The sequence below is a fragment of the Lynx rufus genome, unplaced genomic scaffold (assembly GCF_022079265.1).
Source record: "Lynx rufus isolate CCGP_SWC_20201006 ecotype Redwood Valley unplaced genomic scaffold, mLynRuf1.p SCAF_7, whole genome shotgun sequence".
Lineage (NCBI taxonomy): Eukaryota > Metazoa > Chordata > Mammalia > Carnivora > Felidae > Lynx > Lynx rufus.
The window spans coordinates 103,946,078-103,969,429 of record NW_025814889.1 but is presented as its reverse complement, the minus strand read 5'-3'; the positions used below and the strand labels follow the sequence as shown (position 1 = coordinate 103,969,429).

Here is a 23,352-nt window from a genome sequence, read left to right as displayed (position 1 = left end):
GATTTTTTCCTAAACAGATTAGAAATCTACTACAATATAATACTTTTTGTTTATTTAGCACTTAAAACTTATGAACAGCTTTTACAAAAGAGATTCTCCCATTTGTTCCTTAGAACAGTCTCATGAAATGGGTAGGGCCAGAATTTGTTCTCTCTCTCTCTCTCTTTTCTCTCTCTCTCTCTGTCTCACACACACACACGCTTGCGCGCGCGCACACACACACACACACACACACACAAATACAGAAATGGATACACAGAAACCCACATGAAATACACACAAACTGAATTTCAGCCTTTACTGTGATCATCACTGATACTGACCAAATGTAATAATTAGTTATTTAAAAAGTCAGCCTGGGGGCGCCTGGGTGGCTCAGTCAGTTAAGCGTCCGACTTTGGCTCAGGTCATGATCTCACAGTTCGTGAGTTCAAGCCCCACCTCGGGCTCTGTGCTGACAGCTCAGAGCCTGGAGCCTGCTTCAGATTCTGTGTCCCCCTCTCTCTTTGTCCCTTCCCTGCTCACACTCTGTCTCTGTCTCTGTCTCTCTCTCTCTCTCAAAAATAAACATTAAAAATAAATAAATAAAATAAAAATTAAAACGATGTCAACCCCAATGAAATATGAGTAAGTTCTGTGGATTGTGCCAATGTCAGTTTTCTATTTTTAATATTATACAGTAGTTTTGTAAGATGTTAATATTGGAAGGAGCTGAGTAAAGGGTACATCAGACTTCCCTGTCTGTTCCTTTTCAACTTCCTATAAATCTATAACCTTTCCTAATAATCTTGTTTTAAACAGAGAAAGTCCGAAAGAATCAACCTGAAATATGATGCCCTGCTGGTACTGATGGGAGAGAGGGCAGGTGGGAAGCAGAAGGCAGACAGAAAGATAAAATAAAAGCATGAGAATTTTAAAAATATGTCACAGTGAAAAGAGGCTTTCATTAGCCTCTGAAATCCAAGCATGTTTTTAGAGCATCATTGGTGGGAAAATGGCAGTTGAATTCGCCTAGCTCTGTAGTTAATCCTAAATGAAGCTGTTGCTACAGTGTATGCACAATGCTAATTGATTTTTAAGCATAACAGATGAATGACTAAAAGTTTAGGGATGGAACAGAATAAATTGTTTTCCTGGAATTTGGCTTTTTTCCCATTTTATAAATTACCTGTGCCAAGTTCAGGGTGAGTACTCACAGTCTAAATTATTTATGCTGAAAGGCTGTCAGGTGTGGGATGTGGACGAAGCGAAGTGAGAATTCCTTAGATTTGAGCTCTGTGGGGCTGTAGCATCCCAGAAGGGAAATCTGCATGAAAAACTTATTTACCTGTTACCTGAATGAAGAGAAAACACAAATAAAATGATTTTTAAAATTACTATGAAATGCACTAAGATTTCTATGAAAATTTAAGCTCCACATCAAAATGTGTGCCCGTTGACAGCAGTAATTTTTGTTCATTGCCTTATCTTCGGCCTTAGAACAGTCCCTGTAAGTAGTCAAGGCTCCATACAGAATCATTGAACTCCAGACACCATTGTAAGCCCTTTACGTAATGCATTTAGTATTTCCCCATAATGATCTTTTGTGGTAGGTGCCATTGTTAGTACTCTCATTTTACAAACAGAGAACCTGAGAGAGAGAGAAATCAAGTAATGATAGAACTGGAAATTCTAACTCAGGCAGTCTGGCCTCATTCATCATAATTTAAAAGTAAGTATATACCTTAGCCATTGATAAATTAGTATTTTTATGTATCTGTAGAAAACATCAAAGTTTCTTAACCTTTATGGGTTTATGTAAGTGCATTCTTGATGGGGAGAGGATCTGTTCTTTTTCTCAGATTCTCACAAGGGGCTTTACCGTTTCAAAAGTTAAGAACCGTTCCTAAAAATAGTAGTTTCGAAAAAGGAGGAGTTTACTTGAATTCAAATGGCTCAGAAAACTGAAGAGGCCTGAAGAGTTTAGTTTGAATGTGTTTGACTTGTTCTATATCTGCCTAACCCTTCCCTCCACTCCATGCCAGACATAGAAATTTCAGAGTCTAGAGTGTGGCCTAAACAGCCAATTACAGCCTTGATTGATCCACACTCGATGCCGAGGTCTGCTTGGCTGTTAGAGGGGAGCAGGCACAGACCTAAGGGGGCAGGCAGAGAGTTCGAGCTTCAGTCTTTGCTTTCCCTAGAGGCCTGGCACCAGGATCCAAGTCTGTTCTAGGCTACGAGGCCTCGAGGAAAAGCTATTCTCCTCCCATCCTCTCTCTGTCTAGGAGTCATTTCCAGATTCTTTACCTTTCTTGGCAGCTAAGTAGGAGGTTGTTTGGGTTGTAACGAAATAGGAGTGCAAGCTGGAATTCCAGTTAAGTACTGAAAATTTTTGTTCTCCGATCGCATCATGTGACACTCCACTCACCATTGTCAAGAAGCCAAGAGAAATGCGATCATGTTGTTTTATCCCAGTCACCTTTGGAATGACACACGCAAGGCACCACAATCCAGTATATGCTGCAACCCGGAGCAGGCGGTGGTGTGGTCCCCCTCATTCTGAGTTGGCTCAGGATCAGAGATCTTTTCACTTAAAAAGTGGAATAGGAAAGAACTGTGCTGTGCCAATAGAAGCGGTAACAGTAGCTCACAGATAGAACCGCCGCATCCCCGCCCTGTGATTTCAGCCTGCAGAAATGAGCGCGGGGTATAGTGGTTCTCAGACATTAACAGATCAGCTTGAGCTTTGAGCATGCACTGAGATTGTGCTGATAAGCTGACTTAAAGTGTATCTGTGCCAGGACACGCTCACAGTCAGTGAGTAATGAAGTACAAATCTGTAGATGCTAGAAAGCATTCCTACGCATGGGGTCAGACTGACCTAAATCTCTATTTAGATTGCAGATAATGGGTGTGTGACTGATAAATGTAGTTGCTGGTGCAGTCTTTCTCAGAGTTATTTTTACCATGTGTTGTTTGTGTTTTCCTCATTTTCTGCTGATATTTTAGCATTTTTTTTTCATTCATCCGATGATTATTTGTAGAGCAATTATTATGTGACAGCTGCTGAGCTAAGCCCTGGGTATAGATGGTGAACAAAATAAAAAAAGGTTGCAACTCTCATGGAACTTTCTGCCTGGTAGAGAGTAAGAAAATGATGGTGATGATAATAATAATAAATAATAAATGTATGTGTAACTAGTGATCTATCTATCACTTATCCCAACCTAAAGGAAATCCCCCCAAAGCTTCAGTGCAATTCTACATTTGTCGGAGTTTCCACTCCAGGTATGGATTAGTTTGCTCCAACAAATTACCACAAACTTGATGGCTTAAACAATAGAAACATGTTCTCATGTAGTTCTAGAGGCCAGGAGTCTGAAATCAGCTGAATGACCCCAAACCAAGGTGTGAACAGGACTGTGCTCCCTCCTGAGGCTCTAGAGGAGAATCCCTTCCTTTCTTGTTTCTTCTAGCTCTAGTGGCTGCCTGCATTCCTTGACCAGTGGCCACCGCCCTCAGACCTCTGCCTCCATGGTAACGTTACCTTTTTCTCTTCTGTGTCAGATCTTCGTCCACTCCGCTCTTACAAGGACACTTGTGCTTGCATTTAGGGCCCACCAAGATCATACGGGATGATCTCCTTGTCACAAGATTGTTAAACACATCTGCGGAGACCCTTTTTCCATGTAAGGTAACATTTACAGGTTCCAGGGAAGAAGACCTTTGAGGGCCATTATTCAGCCTCCTGCACATTATGCAGTGTGTTAATATCCTAAATCCAGTGAGCTGACACATGTCCAGTACTATGTCATAGGACCAGTTGTCCGCAGGCCATGGACAAATTGGTTTTCGACGCTCAAGTCAGCATGTGCTGAATCTTTTCCACCCTACTTCTGTTCTGACAATGCAACTTCCTTCTTCCCTTCCCACTTTGGGTACTTTTCTCCTACTTTTTGTCTATACAAGCAGTGAAGCCCTTCAGCCTTCTCTTTGTCTTTCCTCCAGCCCCAATTCTATCTTGTCTTTGGATGATGAAAAAAAAAAAAAAAAGCTGCCATCTCTTTCTGCCTTACAGCCAAGGGTTTTCAAATATTTTTGAGTCCTTTTTTTTTTTTTTTTTTTTTTTTTTTTTTGCCACCTAGGTGAGACTGAAGGACGCTGGGTGGGGGAACACGTAAAGAACACAAATTTGTATTTCAGGATATAAAACTGCCTCATAATTAAACACCATGACAAGTATGACAAGTGTTAGAAAGGGAAAAGGAGCAGAAGAAAACAAGTCGCCATGTAAAAGAATACAAGGAGCTACTTTATAGCGGTAGAAATAGTCCCTTTGAAGGGTGATATATAGGCTGAGGCGAAGGGCAAGGAAGAGTCCATCATCCTCAGAGGAAGGAGCTTGGGTGAAGATACCCAAGTAGGGAAGTCAATGACTTACAGTGGCTGAAAGAAGAACAGAGCGACTGGGTCATGGAGAGTCAGATAAGATGAGCTGAAGAGTTGGTTGGAAACCAGATAGGGCAGATTCTTCTAGGTGCTACCAAAAAGGTTTTATTTCCTTTCATTGTAAGTACAATAGGAATCTTGATGTTCATCAATTCTGAAATCTGGTGATAGGCTAAGGATTTCTTTTTTATAATTAAAAAAATTTTTAATGTTTATTTTTGAGAGACAGAGACAGAGCATGAGGTGGAGAAAAATTTAATGTTTATTTTTGAGAGACAGAGAGTGACAGAGCACGACGTGGAGAGAGGCAGAGAGACATGGAGACACAGAATCTGAAGCAGGCTCCAGGCTCTGAGCTGTCAGCACAGAGCCCAACATGGGGCTCAAACCCTTGGACTGCAAGATCATGACCTGAGCCGAAGTTGGACACTTGCTTAACAGACTAAGCCACCCTGGTGCCCCCTATTTTTTATAAGTTTTTAAAATTTTTTAATGTTTGTTTATTTTTGAGAGACAGAGAGAGTTAGGCTAAGGATTTCTGATACCTTCTATGGCTATTCATTATGAAATGAAATGTATTACCTTTTTCGCTATTTTAGTAGTATTGTTTTTTCTATACTGACGTTCTCTTTCTATACCCTTAAACCACTTGACCTAAGATCTGGCACCTGAGAACAACTTCAGAAGCCATTTTCTGTCTTTCTATTGTTACTTTCAATGGAAATTACAAAACTTTTACTTTATTGCCAATTGATATTTTCAACATTTCAAATAAGACAAGAAATTTCAAGTTCGTATAGCTTCTGAGGAGTGTAAGGATATTCTAACCATAATATGATCAGTTACTCTTTGAAACTCTGTTTCATCATGTATAATGCAGAAATAACCATACCTCTTTCACAGAGCGGCTGATACGAAGATTAATTAAGAGAAAGTATGTGGAAGTATCTGCCACTAACTGTTAATTCTTATTAATAGTATTTATATTAGCTATCAGGGTAAATTCCTTTAAGACAGGTAATAGTCTCTTTATCTTACAATTTTGCCTACCTATGCATTTAAACTCTCAGCTCAGACCAAGCCATTTCCTCTGGTCTCTGCTTATCTTCAAGAGGCAGTAAATGCCCCCCCCCAACCCTCCCCATTGACCATCTAAGTCCAGAGGCAGTTGGATCCTATTCATTGGTTGTTATTGTTGAGTCATTGGATTTTTTGGTGTTCTTACATCTGCAAAGCTGATATAGTGGCACCTGTCCTATCTACCTTGCCTAATAGTAATGAGGGTAAAAGAGAGAATTAATAAATATAGATAGTATTGGCCAAAAAAAACCCCAAAAAACAAACTTTATCTTCCCACAAAACACACACCATGATTGGTGTATATTATTATCCAAGAGCCTTTTCACCAAGCTCTTAGATGGGTCTCTCTGTATTTCCTGTTGCTACAAAGTCTTAATTTGCAAATGCAGAAAATGGAAGTAGAGTAATCATCCTTCTTCTGTTGGCTGAGAAATATGTGGTTTATCTCAAAGGAATACAGCATCTGTCTTAAAATTCTGTACTAGATCAAGTTCTGGTATCACTTTTGCTTTAAGGAATTCACCAAACCCAATCACCAGTTATTGTTCTAACCATTAGCAGAGAAGCCAATTTCTATGACCTAAAAGCTATGCTTTGTGATTCAGTTTAAGCCTAACTTGCTTGAGAAACAACATTCTTTTAGGTTATTAAACGTTGGTCTATAGACTGCTGGCACCAGCCTAAAGCACAGTTAAGATGTTGTTAATATACCACAGTGCCAGAGGTATACCTAATGAAATGCAAACCAAGTCAAGTCTTCGAGTTTGTGCAGTTTTCCACAATGGGTTTTGATCTTGACTTGTTCTTGATTTTATTTTCAAAGAAAGAAGACACTGGTACAGATGGCAGGCACGTAACACATCATAAACTATGTGTGATTACTGAGACGTTCGTGTGAGATGCCCAAACTTAGGTGTTAGTTGCTGAGCCTCAGATACGGGAAATGGGGTGAGAGAGTCTCGGCAGTCATGATGCCAGGACTACACCTTTCTAAGTTCAGCCATGACCACTTTTAATGAAGTTGCAAAGTGTGTCATATTGAACCATAGGCCTTCCTTCTCTCCTTGGTTTATTCTCTCTTCTTCTCTCATAGATACAGAATCATTAGTGGGTAATTTTATCACTGCTGACTACTCTGAAATGTAGAAACATAGAGTGGACTTCTACCAAATCATCACATGTAGGGAATTTCACAAATGACAACCATTCTGGAAAGGAGACTTCATCCAAGGCATGTCTCAGAATTACAGGATCCATGAGCAGGAGCCCTGCCATTGACCTTAGTTACCATGGGTGATAAAGGCAAAGAGATTGACAGCTCTTCTATGACTGAATCTGTGTCTACAGGCGAGCCATATTTTAAGAAAATGACTTTAACGGATTCAATCAGACTGTCAAAAAAAGAATTATTTACCATGTGCCCATACCTGGTACCGGGAAAAGATCAGTTTAAGCAAAACATAGATCATACCCTAAAGGGGCTCGCTTTTATCTAAGTCTCCTGGAGACATCAAGTTAAGTTTTTCATAAATAGAAATGGCTACATTACTCATAATTGGCCTTCGATATAGTTTTGAGTGATTTGTAGAAATATTGTGCCAGTGTGTCATAAACAGAAATATGCTAAGGCTGTGCAACTTTTCTCTTCTGCCTCAATCTGGATGGCGCAGTATCTATTTGACCATTCCATAAAGTCAGGAACTGAAGTCTGCAGGGAGCCTGAGACTGAGAGCTGTCTGAGTTTTACATGGGTCTGGAATGAGGCTTGCCACCAGGCAAAAACAGGACGGACAGCTGCTAATCCTGAAATTCTCTTTATTTTTGTGTCCTTGCTTTTAGAAAATTTAAATGATGATTGCATCGTTACTCGTTCTTAAGCAATGTAAGAAGCAACTTTAAAAAAATTTTTTTAACGTTTATTTATTTTTGAGACAGAGAGAGACAGAGCATGAACAGGGGAGGGTCAGAGACAGAGGGAGACACAGAATCTGAAACAGGCTCCAGGCTCTGAGCTGTCAGCACAGAGCCCAATGCGGGGCTCGAACTCACGGACTGTGAGATCATGACCTGAGCCAAAGTCGGACGCTTAACCGACCAAGCCACCCAGGTACCCCTAGAAGCAACTTTAAATATCACTGCCCATGCTATAGCAATTGAGACAGAGCTAACTACCACAGGAACCCACTGCACACACCATTTCACATGGGCCTTATTTTATTTTATTTTATTTTTATTTTTTTTTTTTATTTATTTTTGGGACAGAGAGAGACAGAGCATGAACGGGGGAGGGGCAGAGAGAGAGGGAGACACAGAATCGGAAACAGGCTCCAGGCTCCGAGCCATCAGCCCAGAGCCTGACGCGGGGCTCGAACTCACGGACCGCGAGATCGTGACCTGGCTGAAGTCGGACGCTTAACCGACTGCGCCACCCAGGCGCCCCGGGCCTTATTTTATTAAATGGAATTGGCAGGAGGGATGATAAACAGCTGTATGATGCTAACTCGCAGATCACACATCATTCTATGGTGTCAATATTTGTAGATGTTAAAAATGTGATTTCCTCCGGGTGCATTGAATATATTTTGCCCATATATGGAGTGTTCCACAAAGAAACCCAATCATTTTTAACCTGCTTGACCTCTAATAAATGTATTGTTTAAGAAAATCCTCAAGAAGTTAATTATGTGCAACTTATTAGGCATATTTGATTATTCTGGGAATAAACTTAATTATACTCATTAAAATTCCCTCTGGTGCATTTTCAATTATTTATAGAAATGGGGAACCTGAGTCAAACTTTAAACTTTAACTATGTCTGTCGTGTGGCTCTCTCCTGATCTAACCACAGTCATTTGCTTTCTCTAATAGCCTACCTGCTCAGTTATTCCACCAAAATTTTAGTTTGAGAGATAAAAATAGAGCAATCAGTTGACAAAAGATAGTTAAGTTCTCTGTATCTAGAGCACATATGTGGCCAAACAAGTTTACACAACATTGCCTGGTTGTAGTCTTGATATTTATTCATTCATTCAAAAAGTACTTTTTAAACATCTCGAGTGTGCTAAGCACTATTTGGTACAGTCAGGATTCTCTAGTGAAAAAAAAAAAAAGAGAAAGAAAGAAATTCTTTCCTTTGTGGAATTTATATTCCAGATAAACAGTAAATGAAATAAATAAATAAACATATACAGTGTTAGACAGTGGCAAGTATGAAGGGAAAAACAAGAAATGTAAGGAGGATAGGGAGTGCCAGGGTACGGGAAGGGGAGGGTGCAGTGCTGGGTGGTCAGAGAAGGTGATACTGGAGAGGATGAGAGGGGATGAGGGGGTCAGCCACGTGAGTATGTAGGGAAGAACATTCCATTCAGAGGAAAGAGCTAGTGGAAGAACACCTGGCATGTTGGAATGTTGGAGAAGCACCAGGGGAGCCACAGATGAGGTCAGTGGTAGTAACTCCCTTTTTTTTTTTTAATTTTTCAAGTTTGTACTAATTTTTAAAAATGTAACTAAAAAGATATATATATATATCTTCTATTCAATATATATGCCACTACATTAAAATGGCAATTTAAAATTCCCTGCATACTTGGTTTAGAAGTAAAGCAGGCAGTAGTCACAAACTCAGGAACAAAAGTAACAGAAAAGGCTTCCTTTGAGAGCGTACCGGCTAGACATTTGCCAAGCGCTCTGAATGTGCTGGGTGATTTAATTCTCACAAACGAATTCAATGGAATGCCTGGAATTTGAGAAGTAATTTGGTAATTTCTCTGAACTTTAGTTTCCTCATCGCGAAGAGATGGTAACAGTGGCTACCTCGTTTTTTTAAGTTTTGGTGTTACAATGCCATAACACGGTTCCTGACACATAATAAAAACTGAATAAATGTTGATAATCATGGCTAGTTTATAATGACGGCAGCAGCCATTAATTTAACTAAGAAATCATTGTTTTCTCAGAGAACTGACAGCACAGCTAAGTTACAAATTGGTTGATGAACGTCAGTTTGTAAAATGTAGGTATTCGTTCATTCAGCAAAATATCGCTGGGTCTGGTGTTGTCTGAGTCATTGGTGACATAAAAAATAAATACCTCTAGGAGTGCCTGGGAGGCTCAGTCCGACTTCTGCTCAGGTCATGATCTCATGGTCCGTGAGTATGAGGCGGGCGTCACTCATCAGGCTCCGTGTTGACAGCTCAAAGCCTGGAGCCTGCTTCGGATTCCATGTCTCCCTCCCTCTCTCTGCTCCTGCCCCACTCGTGCTGTCTCTCAAAACAAAACAAAACATTAAAAAAATTTTTTTACATAAATAAATGAATACCTCTGATTTTATCTTTATAGGTATGGGAAAGAAATAGGCTTAAGTATGGGGTTCTGTGGGAGATTATGGACGGGCACCTAACCGGGGCATGGAAAGGCTAGAGATGGTTCCTCCTGTGGAGGAGACTCACAGGTGAGAAGATGCTGTAGGTGAACGGAGGCAGCGAGGAATATCAGAGCCACCTCAGGGAGAACGATACCAGAGTCCAGACATGAGACAAAATGGCCAGTTCTGTCTGGAGCCTGAAAATATAATCAGGGGCCATATTGTGATGAGGCACACTGGCCTGAAGCCACTGGGCTGTGTCTGAGCAATATGGCAACCCAGAAGGACTTCAGGCAAGACAGTGACATGATTAAATGTGCATTTTAGAGTGATTACTCTGATTGCAGTGTGCAAAGTGGTTTAGCGAGAACCACAATTAGAGGCAAGGCAACCAGGCAGGCATGCATAGAACTTAATGTTTAGTAAGAGGAAAAACATGCATCTCATTATGAATCTATTATATAGAGAATGTGTTTGTTACAACACATTGTTATTTGGGGGACAAGGGGCAGAGGATCAATAATAACCATATGAAAGCAAGAATATAAAGCCAACTCATTTCATTTGCAAAAAAATTCCTAGGTGGACTGATGTGTACCTCCCTCTGGGAGCTCACATCTATCAAGCTGGAAATCACTGCCGTTTTTCATCTCAGGAGCCATTAGGTGAAAAGCAAAAATTTAAACCTGCAGTATTTCATAATTCTTTCTCCATTTCTCAAACATCATTCCCTGAAAACCTGGATGTAGAGCATTCCCACTTCAACATGAGTGATCTACCAGGCCATGTCACTGAAATGCCAGCACAGACCAATAAACCGAGAGGACGAGGAAGAAAGGAAAACTCAGGTTTCTGCAAATTAATGTACCAGCAGAAAAAACATTCAGCCATGACTGGTCAAAGGGAATCTCAGTCACATTCTCTCATAATTGGGGTTTTGAGGCTCACACAGACCACACTTCTACATCCATAATTTCTGTGGTAATGCAGCTAAAATCCCTTCATTTCACCTAAATTACCCAGGCAATTACAGTTATGATTTATTTTTGCTCAAATTACTTCAAAGCTGTGCTTCAAAGCACTTTTTAAACACAATTGGCCTTTGTCCCACCTCTTCGGTTTATTCTCATTTTCCTTATGATGATGCTGAACTATTGTATTAAAACAAATTATACAAAAAATATGTGAGTACATCCTTATAAAATTTCCAAATAATTCAGTTAGAAAGACTGCTGTCAATTTTTTGTAAAAGCCCCTTTAGTCATTCGCCTCTTCTTCCATTCTAGTTCCTTTCTCTCTCCAAACCTTCCCCATGAAGATACGCTATGGTGATGTGTATTTATGCAAACATTTTCTTTGCACTCAAATACACACACACACACACACACACACACACACACACATTTAATTATGTGTTTATTTTAGACGTAAACATATGAGACAAGACAGAGCAGTGATTATAAGGCAAGCATGGAGACAGGGTCATTTCCCATTAATAGTGTGCCCTTGGAAACTTACTGTGCCTCAGTTTCCTCATACAAAATTAGGATGATAACATTACATACCTCACCACGTTCTTATGAAGAGTAACTATTTTGATAAATTTAAAGCACCTAGAACAATACCTACCAGTAAATAGTAAATCGTGAATGTTAGGTATTACTATAAGTTTTAAAAATGTATGGATATTTCCACATGCTTATTATTCTATGACTTGCTTTCTCAGAAGTATGTCTTGGGTATCTTGCCATGTCAGTTTATATTTACATTTTTTAATCTGCTCTATAGTATTCTATGGTGTGTGAGTACCACAGTTAATCTAACCGTTCCCCCAGTGATGGACATTTACCTTGCTACCCAGTTGGCTTTTTGTTTTGTTTTGTTTTGTTATTGTGAACACTGCTTCAGTGAAAATCTTCATGTATACCGGTGACTATTTCTGTGGGGTGAATACTGATAGGGGGCAAAGATTAGGGAGATAAGAGTGGGAGAGGGGCAGAGAGAGAGGGAGGCACAGAATCGGAAGCAGGCTCCAGGCTCTGAGCTGTTGGGTAAGTACTGTGCACCGTGCTGGGGACTGGGGAAGAACAATCGATGTGGCGCAGTCCTTGGCCTCTAGGGCAGTGTCTACCAGAGCTGTGCATTTTCTGCCCTTCACTAGATTTAAGCAACAGCATGGAAAGACCAAGTGACTCCGACAAGAATCTGGAGAAGAGTTCTGATGAGAGAGAAGGTAGAGGATATTTTAAAATCTAGGCAAGAAATGATCAGAAATAAGAGGGAGGAGAGGATGAGGTGAGATGTTACACGGGGAATGAATATCAGTCAGTAGAGTGTGGTGGTTAATTGGATGTGAGTTGAAGGGAGCATTAAAGATGTCCCCAAAGTGTCCAGTTTGGATGGCTGCATGGCTAGTGACGGCAAGAACCAGAGAGGAGGGGTGAAAAGAATCTTTGGAGGTTAGAGCCAGTTAGAGCATTGGCAATAAGTTTTATGTTGTGAACCTACGTGAAAAATCTTAGTGTAAGTCACTGGTGACGGATCTGAACATGTTCTGTGGGTGTGCTTTTAATTGGTAAAGACGTGTGTATGCAGAGCCGGAGAGGTATTGGACAGTAAACCTGAAATATCCTTTAAATGTTCACTTCTCCTGCAAGAAGGCATCCGTAATGTTGAGTCTCTGCAATTAAATCAACTGTTTAGCTCTTATTAATGTTTGTCATTCATGGTACACGGCGACATAAATGTCCCTGCTGTTTCACACGTCACAAGAAACACATTTGACAGCTGTGGACTCAGACAGCCCCTGCCTAGATTTGTTTTGTTTCTCCCTTGTGCTTTCTATGAATTGCCTGGGTGTCTAGGATTCCAAAACGGGTTAAATAATAAAGTGTATCCTTTGAAGGATTTGATTGAATAATTTCAGGAACACATTATTATTTCTGACACCCCTTAGAAGACTGTGATCTCTGCGAGATCACTAGAGTAAGATAACTGAAGGGGAAAACAAAAAAACAAAAACCCGGTTCTGGTTGACAGAATCCCAGTGTTATTGCAGGGAGAGGAGATAGGATGCTGTGTGCCACACTCAGTTAAATAAGATTCCCCCAAACCTCCTGTAGACTAAACCTTTGTTCTAAGTTGTAAAATCTTTCATAGACCCTTCCAGCATTAGCCTTGTCCCTGACATAACAGCCCACCCATCCTAAAATTCAGAGGAGGGACTTCGGTGTTTGTCTTTAGGGATCGCAGCCAGTGTCCAGATACGCAGCACGACTTCATTGACATTTAAAACCTCAACTGAATCTGGGTACCCCTTCGAAACTAGTTTGCCGTTTTAAGCCAGGCTCCACCATTCTTGGGTTTCTGCAGCGGCAGAAGGAGATCATGCTCCATGGTACCAGGTCTGCATCTAAGGCCTTGGCAGAATTGCAAAGTGAGCAATAATGACCTGAGTGCCAGAAAACCTACTCTTTCAAACGTTTCTTCTAAGTCAGATCTCTTTCTCCCTTCCTCTTCCTCATGCTGCCCTTTGGTGGTCAGGGGACCTGTCCTTGTTTGGTAAAATCTCTTCCCCTCATGTCCACTGAAAATTCAAATTCCACAGGGCTGCTGATTTAAAAAAAAAAAAAAAAGACGAACAAACATAACCAAATGTATACTAAAGAAATAGCATGTACCGGGCACTACTATTTACACTCAGCAACATCTTCCTGCATGTTAATGGATGACCAATTGTCTCTTATTGCTTGGGACTGAGGTACTTCCTGGGACATCAGTGCTAAAACCCAAGACTGTCTCTGTCTGGGAACTGAGGCACAAAGAGGAAGGGCATTTCCTAAAGATCAGACTCTTAGTGATTTGTCTACTCTTCACACACCCCGATCTTCTTGACTTCAATCTCTGGGCTGTTCCCGCTGTCACATGGGCTGGGCTAAAGGTCAGTTTGATGATTTGATGGAGTCGCACTAAGTTTTAGTGACTGAGATATATTTGCATGTTTCTGTAATAGTGCTGAGTATGGAGGAGGAGACAGTTTTTGGGTGGTATGTGGGCTGGTGGTCATTACACCTCCACACTTCCTCCCGTTTGCCAAACTACACCCGGAAGCAAATACCGAGAACCGGCGATTTCTACACACCTGTTTCTGAACATTAGCAAGTCTCTGCTCCTCAGGGGTTTAGTGTCACAGAGTGTCACAGCTTGGGAGAGTGTGAGCAGACATAGCATGCCTTGTAGAAGGACAAATCAGGTGAATCATGCCTGGAAAGTGTTCGCCGTAACCTCCACATCTTGGTGAAACCTACCACTCAAAAATTAACAGATTTCATTGGAAGATCTCATTTTCTAGGAATAATTTTCCCATGCAGCTTTCTTCTGTTTCCAAATCTCTAGTGCTCACGTTGTATTCCTGAAAATGGCTGTGTGTGCGTGTGTGTGTATTTATGTGCACATATGTATGGGTGTGTATGTCTATTGTATGTGCGCGTGTATGTACATATGTTTATTGAATGCACGTGTGTATTTATTGCATGTTTATGTGCAGTTGTGTGTGTGTGTTTATTCTTCATCCCCAAAACCATCAGGAATTGGTTTTACTCCTCTTGGTGCCAGAATATCAAGGGTTGAGCAGTTACTATAAAGCATTACAACTGAAATGTAGCAGCTGCATTTGTTTCCAATTTTAATCTCCAGATCTGAAAGGTGAGCTGAGATCACCTAAATGCTAGATTTGTGATTGCTGGTGCTGATTTTCTCTAAAGCTTTTGCTCCCTCTAGGTTTTCTGCCCCTGGGGCCTGCTGGTAATGCTCTATACTCTCCACGCTCACGGTTCAGAAATTTTTATATTTGTAACTAACAGGATGAAAATGTGTGTAACTACATACACCTTTTTTCCTGTCACCCTCTCTACTCCTTTTTGTAGTGTTTGGTCATTCGATGGCTTTCCCCTCTCAAGTTTGCTCACATCATGCATCAGGCAAATCTTCTGCACACTTTCCCTCTTCTTAACAAAATATGACCTAGTGGAAGGACTGAGAAGAATAATTTCTTTATGAATAAATAATGATTGTTTGTAATTAACATATCAATTGTATGTATGGAAATGATGCTTCTAAATTACTTAACAGTGATTAGAAGCAGTTGATTTACTTAAGTAGCTTGAAACATTCTTCCAACAAACTGTTAATTTATTTAGTAAACTTTGCCCAGGATAATATAAAGGAAACTTCTGCTTATTCCAGAATTAGATTTTGTTGTTGCTGTTGTCCTTAAGCCCCTGAAGTCCTACAGTAAGATTATCACAAAGAGCTAACATTTGTTGGGTCCTTTTTAAATGTCACACACTTTTCCAGGTGCTTTGTGTATATTAAGTTTAATGCCCATAATGAAACTTTATACATAGATACTCTATGATACCAGTTTTACAGATGAAGAAATTAAAGCTTGGAGATACTAAGCAGCTTACCATATATATATATATATATATATATATATATATACATATATACATATACATATATGTATACATTTATGTATATGTATATATATATATGAGAGAGAGGGCGGGAGGGAGAGGAGGAAAGGAGAAAGATGGTTTATTCATTGACTATTAATTGAGCACACAATAGATGCTGGGCACAGAGATAAATAAGACTCATCCTACCCTTGGACAGTCTGGTGACAGCAGAATGATTGTAAACTGATAAATTACAGTGCACTGAAATAGATATTATCATTTAGGCAGGAACAAAGTACTATGGGAGAATATTAGCATATTTTTTCCAGGGGATAAATGTGATACCTTTTATACACTTGCCACTTTCCTTCAGCAAAAGAGAATACGTTTAGAACAAGAAATTAACATATTTGAGGAAAACAGTGGATCAAAAGTCAAAAAGTTTTTTCTGAATATGTCCTGTAGCTTGTGCAGAGATATTCCATTCTTAATTAAACACCCGATCAATATGTATATGTTTTCTCAGTGACCAAAAATGATGATTCTAGAGCTACTACAAGGCAAAATTATGAGTTTCTAACCTACCCAGGTCTCTTTCCTGGAATAACTTAGTAAAGAAACTCTTACTTTTTACTATTTGGGTTAGTTATAGTCTAGAGCACTGTGTCCAAACACTAATCTACATGTCAGGGACTGGCTGACTGGCTATATCAGAGTTTTATAAAGTCACATATTCCTAGGTCATACCGCTGTGGATATAGCAAGTTTGAGACCCAGTCTAGGCCTCTAATATTTTAAAAATGCCTCAATTGATTCCTATGTATATACAGGTTTAAAAACTACTGGTCTAAAAAACTGCAAATAAGGAAGAGCCACCCATATGGTATTTACTCTCTAGTATCTTGTTTAAGGCTATGGATTTTGTAGGTAAGAGCCTAATCTCTGGAAACAGATCTCAGTTCTGCTTACTACCTGGGGACCTAGGATAAATTTCTTAAACTCTCCAGTACCTTTCTTATAGAGTTGTGAGGATTAGATATGATGCACAGAAAGTAGCCAACAGTGCTCTGCACTTAGTAAGTGTTCCATAAATGTTAGACTATATGCACACACACACACACACAGGAACACATTTATATGTATAAATGTATGCATTCTTTTTATTATGTTTATTTTTGAGAGAGAGAGAGACGGAGACATAGCGTGAACAGCAGAGGGTCAGAGAGACAGGGAGACACAGAATCCGAAGGAGACTCCAGGCTCTGAGCTGTCCACCACAGAGCCTGATGTGGGGATTGAACCCACAAACCCTGAGATCATGACCTGCGTCGAAGTCAGAAGCTTAACCGACTGAGCCACCCACATGCCCCTAGATGCACACACGCTTAATAAAATGCTTTAACGGACTAAAAGGAAAGCTGTGATAAGAACAAAATGATCAATCACTGTTAACTTTGTGGAAAAGGAGTTGGTCTGTCTTCGGCTATTTCAGGTCATTTCAAACTTGAGAATCATAATCTACTAATATTAAGCCCTTCACATAGACTCATGCTGCTCCTTCACCAGCCAACTCTTATAGATCTTACCCTTGTCACTAGTTCCTACCTTTTCACATGGCACAAACAAGTTTTGTACAAAAGGTGCAAATTTCCAGTTATAAAATGAATAAGTCATGGGGATATAATGCACAGCATGGTGACTGTAGTTAATAATTCTGTATTGCATATTTGAAAGTTGTTAACAAAGTCAATTTTAAAAGTTCTCATCCCAAGAAGAACATTTTGTAACGTGAACGGTGATGGATGTTAGCTAGACAAACACTAAAATGCAAGGAGATAACTAAGATTGTTTCTAAGGGTCTTTATAGCTACAATGTTCTGTGTTTCTGAGCTACCTAGATATTGTAATCCAATGCTCTTCATATCATTTACTCCCTGATAACATCATCTGGCCCTTAATCCAAAGGAATGACTGATGTCATTTAGGAACCCATGCATAAACCTCGCTCAAGATATGCCTAGAATAACTGAGAAGCATAGCCAACTCTTGGTTATCAGAAAAAGTGTTTAAGCAACTTACCTATCAGCAAACTCCGTGAAGATTATATTCATGTAATCCCCACAGAGAAAGACCTGCATAAAGACCTGGGCATGGGCCATTTGACAGCTAATTATGCACAGATAACAAGCTTCCTTCCCAGGGCAGGCATCTCTTCCATCTGAGGGCTAGCCAGGGTCAAAATTTAACAACTAGTTTCTCAATCACAGCGAGGAGAAAACACAAGTCATGAGCAAATTAGTGTCTGCGGTGTGATCCAAAGTCTCTTTTATGAGAGAGAATTCTTAATCAACTAGGAAATAGAGCATACCATGAAAAAGGAACCATTCTGATATCTCACAAAGTGAGGAAATAGAAGAACCATTGAAAGATCAGAATGGCCATATTGTTAAGTTGGTTCATTTGCCAGCCACCGATTTGCTAAACCTCCATTAAATTAACTAGCTTTAAAGCTTCCTCGAACTTACAACTGCATGGGATTGCTGATGTAACAAGTATGCATCTGGATTTTACTAAGCTATTTTTCCCCGGCTTCCTGAATGAAAATATCTTCTTTTATATAGTCACATTACAGGAGATGCAGCTCTTACGGTTTTGTATCAATTTAATATTTCATTAGCTTGTATTTATGCATCTGGAAATGGCAATAAAATGATTTGAATTCTCCCCATATTGATTTCTATGTGTATTTTTAAAAGGTTCGGCAGAAGGAATAAATCTTTTCAGGATGGAAATGTCCATTCTTCCTAGGGCATTTTAATTCACTTCAGTGAATGATCATGGCCAAAGTATGCCTAACTGTAGGGTAGATCATATTTCTTTTTAGGACCTTTTCTCTTTCTGGTCCCTGCTTCTCTTTGGTCTAAATATTTCCTAGGGACCTACTATATACCCCCATGCCTTCTTGACCACCCCTCGCCTTTCTTACTGAAATCTGACTTTCACCAGATGTCTTTATTAAATGAATCCTTGCGGGGCACCTGGGTGGCTCAGTCTGACTTCGGCTCAGGTCACCATCTCACAGCTCATGAGTTCGAGCCCTGCGTCGGGCTCTGTGCTGACAGCTCAGAGCCTGGAGCCTGCTTCGGATTCTGTGTCCCCCTCTCTCTCTGCCCCATCCCCACTCATGCTTTGTCTCTCTCTGTCTTAAAAATAAATAACACATTAAAAAAAATTAAATGAATCCTTGCTAATGAGTTCCTAAAATTGCAGTAAGTACAACAAAACTCCAAAGCAAGGGAATGAAATCTTAACATATAGGAAGGATTTCAGGTTTTAAATGCAAGAGGGGATTTTGCTGTAAAATTGGAAGGCTTGCTCAGTCTCTTCACATTCCAGGAGGGCCACATTCTCCTGCTGGGTGAAAAGCTGGAGCTGCAGGTTCTCAAGTGACGATCAAACTGAGCTGGTTGTTACAGGACAATGTTACAGAACAAGTCAGGAGGGCTTTTAGATGTGCAGCCTTGACAGAAACAGTTTAATCGTTTACAAATAAACTATTGCATTTCAAAACATGTTTTAAACATTTAGCTCAAAATAAGGCATACTTTCATTAAGAGTGAGAGATTGAAGAAGCCCGAAGTAGGGATGGGTGATAAACGTTCGGGGCTCAAGGAATACCTGTTGACAAGTGCTTGCATATCAATATATGTATCCTAACTGAGCAGATAGTTTGGCTTCTTTTTTTGCATGGAATAAGACCTCCATGCGTAGGTGATCTGCTTTTTTGTTCTCGCCTTAAAAGAAAAAGAAAGGAGAGAAAATGGCCTTCGTCTTCTAAAAAGTTGTACTGAGGGGAAAGGGTTAAATGGTGGATGGGTGGTAAGGAGGGCACTTGTGATGAGCTCTGGGTGTTGTATGTAAGTGATGAGTCACTAAAGTCTACACCTGAAACTAATACTACACCGTATGTTAACTAACTGAAATTTAAATACAAATTTGCAGAAAGAAAAAAAAAAGTTATGCTGAGGGACTAAAAGCACTTAAGAGGTAAATTATAGGTTGAAGAGATAAGCAATTGCACCCAATAGTATTCACCAAGTAGGCAAAGCCAATGGAAAAGGGCATCCAGATCAGTCATTAAGACAAGAGTTAAGACATTTTTCTAAAAACAATTAAAACATAAAGTTAAACAGTGTTTGAAATAATACATCTTACATACTTCCACTTCTTCAAATCTTGGAATTACCACTTAGTTTCTATTATACTGTTCAATCATGTAATTTCTACCATTTTCATAAAGCATTTTTGGAAGCAGAAGAAGTATGACACTCGGCCCAAATACCTTCGGAAGGTTCTGTGCCCTGGTGAAGAAAGCAAAGCGAAAGGCAGAGTCCAACCAGGAGACCTATTGACTCTGGTGAGCTCAGAGGAACCTGAGTCATCATCTAAACCAGAGATAGAGAATCAAGGCAAAAATTCTAGATTCGAAGACCATGGCGTCTGCTCCTTTATAAATTGCTAACTGTGGGGGGAGGAGCGGAGCTGGGGGTTGGAGAGGATAACTGATGGTTCAGTGGGGTTCGGTATGGCATACCAGCCATATTTCTCTCAGCTTTTCGTCCCTATGGTGAGAACTTGATGGCCCCATGTATTAGTACCACAGGTCTCCTGTGGCAACTCAAAATTGCAGGCATAATGCCTAAACTGGGATAATGGGCCTCCAAAGGTCTGGCCTAGAATTTCCAACCCTATTAGATGAAAGCAAATAGAACAAAAACCAAAAGGAGTTTGGAGACTAATCATCTGGCCTAGAAAACATGTGAACCAGTGTTATTGAACCATATCAACAAATACATTTTAATATTAAAGAAGAAACTAGAGAAGAGCAGGGACAGCCAAATCACTTTCCTTTAGAAGGATTCACACAGTAACAATTCACCTTGGGGCAAATTAGAAATTTTGTGCACACTGAAAACAGGGATTATATTGTGCACAGTTGTCAAAGTGTTCACCTGTCCTTTATGTTCTTCTAAAGTACTTAGAATATAATTTGTAGAATATGTGCTAAATAAGCATCTGTTGAGTGATCATGTCAGTGATTGAATAATTAAAAGAATACATTCGTCAATGAATAAGTCTATTTCCCTAAGCTTTAGCTTAGGCAAAAATTCACTCTGCCCAGCAGCTTTTTTTTTTTTTTTTTATAAGCCCTTGTTCTCCATTGACCACAGAGTTAGTGAAGGAGTAGTCATGGAAGTTGCCTCCAGGGCTCACCACGGTCATCTCTTAAACCCTTAGTATCTGCCTAGTGCTCCAACACATGAGGAAGCCGCATTCTTAAACACCAGCGTGACTGCCTCATTGCTAAATTCAAAGTTTTTTGGGTTTTTTTCACTTTTTTGTTTTCTCAGTCTACTCCAGCTTGCTGAAGCAAGTGATAGAATGGAACATAATCTTTTGTCTCCAAATCTGTATAATGTAGTAATTATGAATCTCAAGATAAGCTGAAGTGTGCTTAAAATGCAACTTACTTTACTTTGAGTAACTCAATATAATATCCATTTTGAGTCCCCTTTCTGCTTGGGTTGTAAAATGTGATCTCAACCAATTTTGGGTGGCTTCTCGGCCACCTTAGCCCACTCTTAGGTTTTCTGGAAGTCTCTCAGCCTATCTCCTCACACAGATGATTCTCCTAGGAGCTCTATCCATGAAGCAAGTCAAAAGACCTTTGTACTTCGATCCTACAAAATAGGAGTTATGTCATCTGCCCTGAAGATCAGCTGAGAGGGAAGAAGATTATCTCCTTTTCTCAGAGCCCTTCTAATATGATTACAGCTTTCTTCTGTTTTGCTTCTCACTAATCCTAACCTGGAGAATCTTTAGAAGCTCTGGGAAAAGAAACCTCTTTGTATTTCCTTGTGGTAAAAACATAGCTTCCCCAACTATTATCTGTACCATCTGGACCATGATGCTCAAAAGACTTCATAGTCCAAAGCGGAGAATTGATTTATTTTTTTGCTTTCTGCTTTATCACTCCTACCTTATAGGTATGTGTGCATATCTGATTATATCCTTAGTAAATTTCTCTGAAAATAAACTATTCTTTATAAAGGGCTTATTCAATGCATAACGATAATGCCCTCTAGAAAAATTGTACCAGTTTGTGTCAAGTTATTAGCAGTATATGAGAGTGCCATTTCCCTACATCCTTGCAAATACACCATATTTACCATTTTTAAATTAAAAATGAAATATTTTGTGTTCATCTGTACTTATTTCATTACAAGAAAGCTTAAACATCCTTTCATGAGTTTTTATTTTTGAATTATTATGTGTCCATGAGTCCATGTGCCCATTTTGCTTAGGTCTTTACTGCCATTTAAGAATATTAAAAATTTGTCAGAAATTGAGAATGTTTTTTTTTTCTGGTTTGTTATTTGACTTTTATGGTATATGAGATAGAGAAACTTCCAATTTATAAATCTGATTTTGTGATTTTCCCCTTGGCATTTTTACTTCAGAATTCTTTTTCCATTGCAAGATGAACGTTCACCTCTATTTCATTTTAGTTGCTTTATGGTTTTATTTTTACGTTTAAATTTTTGATCGGTTATATTTAGCATAGACTATGAGGTTTGGGCTCCACATTACTTTCTATCTTTAATTATTATTTGTTTCAGCATCCTTATGTAACAGTCCTTTCCCCCTTTGGTCTAAATCCCACATCTGTCCTATAACAGAGTTTTACATAATCATGGATCTGCTTCTGGACTCTGTTCAGAACTCTTACTACAACAATAAGACACTGCTTTAATCATTATAGATTTTTAATAACATGTAATATCCGATAGGGAGACTTTACCTTTATTACTCTTTTTTAAAATTTTGTCAGAATTTTCTTGACTAGTGCATTTATTCTTCCAGATGAAATTTAGAAATCCCACTCTAAACGTTAGTGTGATATTTGAGGTCTTGATTGCTTCTGATCCTCCGAACGTGAGCCCCCATTCAATCCATCCGGTACCCTACTGCATCCTAACCTGCCTATACTTCATCTACAAATGCAATAAATAATGATGATGGCAATGAATGCCACTTGCCATACCTTCTTGAGATTTCAAACTGGGATTTTAATAAGATGCTAATTTCAGATTGGTCTTGCAGGGAAAAGAACATGCAAGCTCTCCCCTTTAAGAGATGTCACTGTTTTTTCAGAGCGTGGAAGGGGAACACCATGAGAAAGCAGTAGAACTACTCAAGGCTGCTAAAGACAGCGTCAAGCTGGTGGTCCGATATACCCCCAAAGTCCTGGAAGAAATGGAGGCTCGCTTTGAAAAGCTCCGGACCGCCCGGCGTCGGCAGCAGCAACAGTTGCTAATCCAGCAGCAGCAACAGCAGCAGCAGCAACAAACACAGCAAAATCATATGTCATAGGTAAGAAGTGCCTTCTTCCGCACAAGGGAAGTCCCTTACCCATATAAGTTTGTTTCGGTTTTTAATATAGTTTCTTAGCTGGATTAAAGTCATTAGGTTTGACAATGCTTCCCAAAAATCAATCAAGCAAATAAAAAAATGACGATCTCAGAAAATGTCAAGAAGACAGTTGCTGACTTTATGTCATTCAGCCATATTTTCTGCAAAGGTAAAATATTTTGGAAAATAATATACTTGCAGGGGGCAGGTACAGATTAGGAGATGCCTTTATACAAATCGGGAAAATACACCCTCTGTGTAACCCAGATCACTGGGCACATAGCCACATGACAAGAGTGTGGGTTGGATTCCAGCCCCACTCAGCCCCTTGGCCATTTGCCTTTGCACAGTGTACAAACTAAACAACCTGATCTTGGGAAGATCCCTTTAGAATACTACAAATTATTGGAAAACTACTTCACTCTGAAGAATGAAGTGGAAACCAGTGTGCATGTTCTAAAAGATTCGAAATTCTCTGTGGGTGCTCACCTCAAATGTGATGCTCTTCCCTTTTTTCTAAATTTCACTTTGTAACAAAAATGCTAA

The 23,352-nt window shown here is 39.6% G+C and overlaps 1 protein-coding gene across 1 annotated transcript in view; it reads left to right on the top strand.

The window, feature by feature from the left end:
• LIN7A (lin-7 homolog A, crumbs cell polarity complex component) overlaps window positions 1-22,767 on the top strand; it is a 115,517-nt gene extending 92,750 nt beyond the window's left edge. Inside the window, exon 5 of the mRNA XM_047065028.1 lies at window positions 22,549-22,767. Coding sequence (XP_046920984.1) covers window positions 22,549-22,767 — 219 coding nt within the window. The remainder of the gene's footprint in view (window positions 1-22,548) is intronic.
• The last annotated feature ends 585 nt before the right edge of the window (window positions 22,768-23,352 follow it).